This window comes from Etheostoma spectabile, chromosome 15, assembly GCF_008692095.1.
Source record: "Etheostoma spectabile isolate EspeVRDwgs_2016 chromosome 15, UIUC_Espe_1.0, whole genome shotgun sequence".
Lineage (NCBI taxonomy): Eukaryota > Metazoa > Chordata > Actinopteri > Perciformes > Percidae > Etheostoma > Etheostoma spectabile.
In genome coordinates, this window is record NC_045747.1 from 3,595,726 (window position 1) to 3,602,390 (window position 6,665).

General features: G+C 44.4%; 1 protein-coding gene across 1 annotated transcript in view; it reads left to right on the forward strand.

Annotated features, from left to right (window-relative positions):
• Positions 1–2,698: 2,698 nt before the first annotated feature.
• The window catches only part of syngr3a (synaptogyrin 3a), a 10,035-nt gene continuing 6,068 nt past the window's right edge, over positions 2,699–6,665 (forward strand). Inside the window, exons 1-3 of the mRNA XM_032536508.1 lie at positions 2,699–2,956; positions 5,266–5,500; positions 5,975–6,120. Coding sequence (XP_032392399.1) covers positions 2,855–2,956; positions 5,266–5,500; positions 5,975–6,120 — 483 coding nt within the window. The 5' untranslated portion in view covers positions 2,699–2,854. The remainder of the gene's footprint in view (positions 2,957–5,265; positions 5,501–5,974; positions 6,121–6,665) is intronic.

Below are 6,665 nucleotides of genomic sequence, written 5' to 3' on the forward strand. Positions count from 1 at the left end.
AGGACAAGTCATCCCTCCTTCAGGCCACAGAAAACTTGAAGCTGACTCAGCAGGAGAAGGAGCAGGAGTGGGAGAGGACAGAGAGCTCCATGAGGTCGCAGCTGGAAGATCTGCAGAGCCAGGTGATGCAAAAGCAGAAGAGGAAGAAGTGGTACAGGAAGCTTCTGCCTGGGTAAGGAAATGTGTATTTGTACTTGTAGTGTGTGTCTGTGTGTGTGTGTGTGTGTCTCTTTGTCCCTGTGTGTTTGTCTGTCTCGTATCTGTGTGTGTGTGTGTGTGTGTCTATCTCGTGTCTGTGTGTTGGTGTCTGTATGTATGTGTTTGTGTGTGTGTGTCTGTGTGTGTGTGTGTCTGTCTCTTGTAGTTTGTGTGTGTGTATGTCTCGTGTTGTTTGTTTGTGTGTGTGTGTGTGTCTGTCTCGTGTTGTTTGTGTGTATGTGTATGTGTGCATGTGTTTGTGTGTCCGTGTGTGTGTGTGTGTGTGTCTGTCTCTTGTAGTTTGTGTGTGTGTGTCTGTCTCGTGTTGTTTGTGTTTGTGTGTGTGTGTGTGTGTGTGTGTGTGTGTGTGTGTGTGTCTCTGTCTTGTGTTGTTTCTGTGTCTGTGTGTCTGTGTGCATCTGTTTATGTGTGCATGTATGTCTCGTTTTTCTGTGTGTGTGTGTACGTGTGTATGTCTTGTGTTTTTTGTGTGTGTCTGTCTTGTGTTGTTTGTGTGTGTGTGTGTTTGAGTGTGTGTCAGTCTTGTGTCTGTGTGTGTGTGTGTTTGCTCACAGGGCGTGTGATGCGTCAGTGCAGCAGTGTTGGAGTAGTAGAGCTTGTAGTCAGTGCGTGCTACACGCTACATGCAGCATGTTGCATGCTACATGCTGCATGCTGCATGCAGCATGTTGCATGCTACATGCTACATGCTACTTCCAGCTACTGCCACCGGTCAGCCCTTTGTTTTCAAGGGTGAAAAGAGGAGGCAACTGTGTGTCGCCTCCTCCGCCGGTCCATAGCCTCTCCACTGCCAAGACCTCGTACACGCCTCCGTGGCACACATGGGAACTGGTCTGTGGTTCCAGGCTAAGTTGTACAGGATCTCGGAGCAGCAGTGGGCCCAGAGACGTGGCATGTAGGCCCATCGGTGAGTAGAAACGCTGATGCCGTCAACCACTGTCCCAGTTATGGTAATAGCCCAGCATGGGTAAAAAGTGAAGACCCCAAAGACCAACCTGCACCGGAGACAGTTACAGGCGGAGTCCTACTGACCAGACCACGGTCGCCCCTGCAATCCTACGTCGAGGGTCGTCATGGGTTCCCTCATGGCAATGAAGTAGGACCCAGGAGTGAGGCTTGCGCCACCACCCCCCCCCCCCCGTGACATGAAGATAACTGAAACTAGTCCTCACAAGCTGGGTATGGTACATAAAAGTTTATGGAAATGTTCCGAATATTGAAGGAAATATGTTAATAATAAATGAACTTCACAGGTACTCCACTAAGGTAGCTCAACAGATTTATACCACCCCCCCCCCCCCACCCAGATCTAGGACAAGCTGGACAAACAACCTGAATATTTATGTATTTGGTGTATGACCAGAGTAATGTTTCATATTTAATCTGAAGTCTGTTGTCCTGAGTTTCCTGAACACATCCCTGCTTATTCTCCTACTCCACACACCTGCTGCTATCTGTGATCTGCACCCTTGGTCCTGATGATCCCCTCTGCTCCATACAAGCCGTGACCAGACCTCCGTTCCCTGCGGACCGTTAGCCTAGCCAGTATGTTGAGCTCTTGTATCTTGCTTCTAGTTTTTGAAAGTCTTTCTGCCTGTTGCTAACCTGCCTCCTGTTCCTCTGTCTACAGTTAACCACCTGGATAGAAACTCACGCCTGCCTGGCCGACAACTTCCCAGTTGCATTCTGGGATCTGCACAAACCCTCCAGCCTCAAAGTCTGACAAAGTCTGTCCCCCTACAACTCGGATCGGTTAAATCAAAGGGAAACAAAAGAAGGGCTATACTTAACAACCTAATGGAATTAAAACTACCACTGCAATGATAGAACGGAACAGGAAAATTAGATGTGGAGTATTAAATACTAGATCTCTGTCCTCTAAAGCAGTACTAGTACTAGCTTATGCTGTAACTTTTATTCTTGTGTTTTATGTGTCTTAGTGTTCTTATTTTTAACTGTTTATTCACATGTTTTATCTGTTTTTATTTTTTAACTGTTTTTTAACTGATTTAGTGTAAAGCACTTTGAATTGCCCTGTTGCTGAAATGTGCTATACAAATGAAGCTGCCTTGCCTTGCCTTGCCTAGTAAACGATCTGATATCAGATAATCAAACTAATCTATTGTGTCTCACTGAAACATGGCTGGGCCATGGAGAATATGTGGTCTAAATGAAGCCACTCCTCCCAGTCAGAAAAATACTCAAATTCCTAGAGGCTCAGGCCGTGGAGGGGTGGGGGGAAGCGGCAGTCCCCATCCATAGACATGGCCCCAAATGAATGTACCAGAAAACCGATTTGTATTGTGGTAACACGGAGTCAACATAGACTACTTTATTGTATTTCTAACGCCTATCAATATAATAGCCTATACTATTCCATTTTGCCACGATAATATAACAATTTGATCAAATGGCTTATCTCACCACAGTCTTTAGCGCGGGCACAACTGTCATGCACGCGTCCCACTTTCGGCGTCTTCCTCTGTGCCCGCGCGCCTGTGCCCGCGCGCCGGACCCGTCCATACAGCAGAGAACAGCAGAGAACAGCAGAGAGCAGAAGCGCATCCATCCTGCCGTGGAGCCGGGAGCGTGGAGCCGCTAGAAGCGCACAGAGAAAGAGAGAGAGCGACAGAAGATGGACGGAGTGGGATCGTTCGGAGCTGGCCGGGCCGGGTCCACCATCGACCCGATTGCCTTCGCCAAACAACCCCAGACCATCCTCAGAGTGCTGTCCTGGGTGAGAGCGGGTTTTCCCGGCACTGCTGTTTTAGTGTGTGTGTGTGTGTGTGTGTGTGTGTGTGTGTGTGTGTGTGTGTGTGTGTGTGTGTGTGTGTGTGTGTGTAAGTGGAGGCTGTCTGTTGTCGTTGCTGCGCGAGACCCGTGACGTGTTCTCCCTGCAAATATAGCCCCCAGAAATCCAGCGATAATTGAAAAGCAGGGTGTGTAAATGGAAACTGCGGAATTGATGTTTATATCCGAGTATATCTTCAAAGAAATGTACAGGGTGTAACCAAGGCCTGGTGGCTGCCTGACACCCTGCCCATGAAACTGATTTTACTACAGATTTTGTTTTTCCTTGGGTAGAAACTGATCTATCCTCAATAAAAAAAAAATTAAAAAAAAAAAAAGAAATACAGATGTGCAGCAGACCGGACCGGATTGTGTAGAAAATGAGAAAGATCCATATAGGCTATCCTTTTCATTTCTCAACCTCCTGCTTCCTGTTATTCGTGACATTATCATTGTTATTTTATCTAAAATAACCGTATTATTTGTTATTGGCCAGAACGCTTTCTTCGTTTATATCGCCAATGTTCAGCTAATGATATTGCTGATTTACCCTAAACGGTCGTCGTCCGTCATCCCACCTGTGATTGGTCCGTTATCATCATTACGCACGCAGGGCCACGGAGAAGGTCTTCTTCAGCGAGGAGGGATCTGTCCGAGAGCGTGAGATGTGTGCAGAAAACCTCATCCTTAAAGCAACCCCGGTGCCTATATGGATGTATTTATTTGGATGTTTCTAGTAAGAGGAGGATAGAGGGCCTACAACGTGATTTACTACTGTCCTCTGGACACGTTGTGAGCCTTTTGCGAAGGACAAATCCACGCTTAGCCTGTACATCAATAATTCTTCAACTATTTGGGTTGCTTGTTGGTCTATTTTTCCCCTCATGTCACATCACATATCACTGTGTAGCTATAATCAGTGGTGGAAGAAGTTGCCTACCAACACATAATCCCACATTAGTAAAAGTACAAAAGTATTATCATATAGTATCGAAAGTACATGTAGTTTTTAAGCAGAAAAATTGCCCCTGTTTCCGGAAGTATATGACATTATAAGATTGTTAATACTGATGCAAGTGTTGTAGCTGAACAAGATGGAGATTTGTTTTTAAACTACTTTATACAGGCCTACATTTAGCCAGAGGTTCCCCACCTTGGGTTCAGAAAGTATACAAATAATCCTACTCAAGTAAAGTACAATTATCTTAAAACTGTACCCAAGTACTTTACTATTTTAAGTTACTTAGTGAGTTTTAATCACTGGTTACAAAGATAATGCTGCTGCTTCTCCAGCTTAAAAATACTGCAAGTCCTACAAGTGACTGCAAAAAGTTGACCAAGTATCAAGGAGCTCAAAATGTAAAGCAGATGAGACAACATAAAGGGAGTAGGCTAAAAAGTAAATCACAGAAGAGATTAATGAGATATAATGCCAATAATATTCAATTTGGCCAGGACTTCCTTTTTACTGGGTTAAAAAATGTCTCTCTCTCTCACACACACACACACACACACACACACACACACACACACACACACACACACACACACACACACTTTTAAATCATGCAAAGAAATGAGTGAAAGTTTCTCTTTCCGTTCGGGGATGTAGTGCCGTGATACATGAGCAGCTTTATCACGCTGATTGACTAAAAGCACCTGAGTGTGTGTCTGCTCAGATTATATCCACACACATGATCAGTTTACAATGTACATTGTGTGTCCCTCCACCATCACATGACCCACACCCCCAAGTATGAGTGCATTTGTGCATGTGTGTGTCACATGGCCCTATTCTGCCACCCAGTGTTAGTCAGCTGACCATAGTCAGTGTAACAGAGCTGGGAAGAAATACAGATCTACAGAGAAGACCTCATGGAGGGTGGGATGAACAAACAGGGGTGAAAAAAAAAGTTTTATAGCATGAGCTATAGCAACCTTTATCACACTTCCTGTTTTGGTAAACACACAAACACACACACCGCCTCAGGACGATGTGATTCTTGAGGGGAAGTGAAGCATCCACCTCTTCAGTCAGTCAGAGAGAAAGGAGGGAAAATTAGGTTAATGCCTTTGGTCTGAGCAGCGCGCTCAAAGAGACGCTGTGGAGGAGTGCTGCCACAATCCTGTTTCTAGTGAGCCTGGGAAGAGGGAGGCAGTGAGGGAGAGATATGTTGAATGTTTAGGCAATAATCCCTGCGTTACTCCACCTCCTCTTTCCTCCTCTACTCTCTCCTCTTGCGTCCCTGTCCACAGATATTTTCCCTGGTGGTCTTCGCCTCCATCGTGAACGAGGGTTATGTCAACATGGGCAGCGAGCGTCTCCACTGCGTCTTCAATAAGAATGCAGACGCGTGCAACTACGGTGTGTTCGTGGGCCTGGTGGGCTTGCTGGCGTGCTCCTTCTTCTTCCTGGTCGACTACAAGTTCTCCTCCATCAGCTCTGTCAAAGACAGGAAGAAGGCTATAATGCTTGAGATCGGCTTCTCAGGTGAGGAGGCGGTTGTGTTGGTGTGTCGTATTTACACACATACAAGCAAACATATAGAGTTAGTTGATATAAATATGTTTTCTCGTAATTTCCCCCGAGAGTCAGAAAGTGCAAGACATTTGCACTTTGGCCATTTCATACTTAGCCTGTGATTTAATGACCGATAAAGGCTGGATTTTCCAAAAATGCAAAAAAAGAAGAAGAAAAAAAAAGTAGCCCGACTGGGCTTGCTTCTTTGTTTCAGATGACTGCTCCTTTGAACCACAAGAGAAATGAAACCTGATAAGTTACATTAAAAGGTATTAGAGAAATGAGAGTGTTTATTTCTAAAGGGAACAAAGAACTGCTTGAGCGGGCCCTGGATTTTTAAAACAATGCACCTGCAGGTCATTGTGTTTCATGTTTAAAGTTAACTTGGAAATTACCTTTTTTTCTGATTTAACAAAGTGTTATCGTTCCACTGGTTTCTGGCAGGCTTCTGGGCCTTCCTGTACTTTGTAAGTTTCTGCTTCCTGGCCAATCAGTGGTCTCGAACCACAGCTGATGAGCTGCCACTCAACCAGGGGGCAGATGCAGCCCGGGCTGCAATCGCCTTCTCTTTCTTCTCCATAATCACCTGGGTAAGAACATGCCACTGCAGAGGCACACATACACACACACATGCAGCACTGGAAACCAATGCAACACAATGTTTTATAGTGACACATTTTCTTTTTATAACCCTCCCGTTGTCCTCGGGTCAAATTGGGCCCCTTTTCAAAAGGTTTCTATTTCAGAAATTTGGGTTTCTTTCAACCAAATTGTCAAAGAAAATGAGAAAAAAAATAATGAGGATGGTTCCCTACAACGCTCATAACAAGTAAAATAAACAATCAGTACACTACTTTCATTTGGTTTAAATCAATTTTATAGCACGGGAAAAAATTAATAACAGAATGCTAAAAAAGTGGAAAGAAATGTCCAAAAAATGTCAAAAAGCGCAGAAAAAAATGGATAAAAACATCGAGAAAAGTGACAAAAACGTCAGGAAAGCGGCAAAAGTGACAACCAAATAGTTTTAATTTTAAATTCATACCCAGAAAATTAAAAGTTGAATGGTCAATGGGAAGAAAAGGGTTAAAAGAATTACCTACCTAGCTATTTCTGTATATGTATTTTTTTTTTT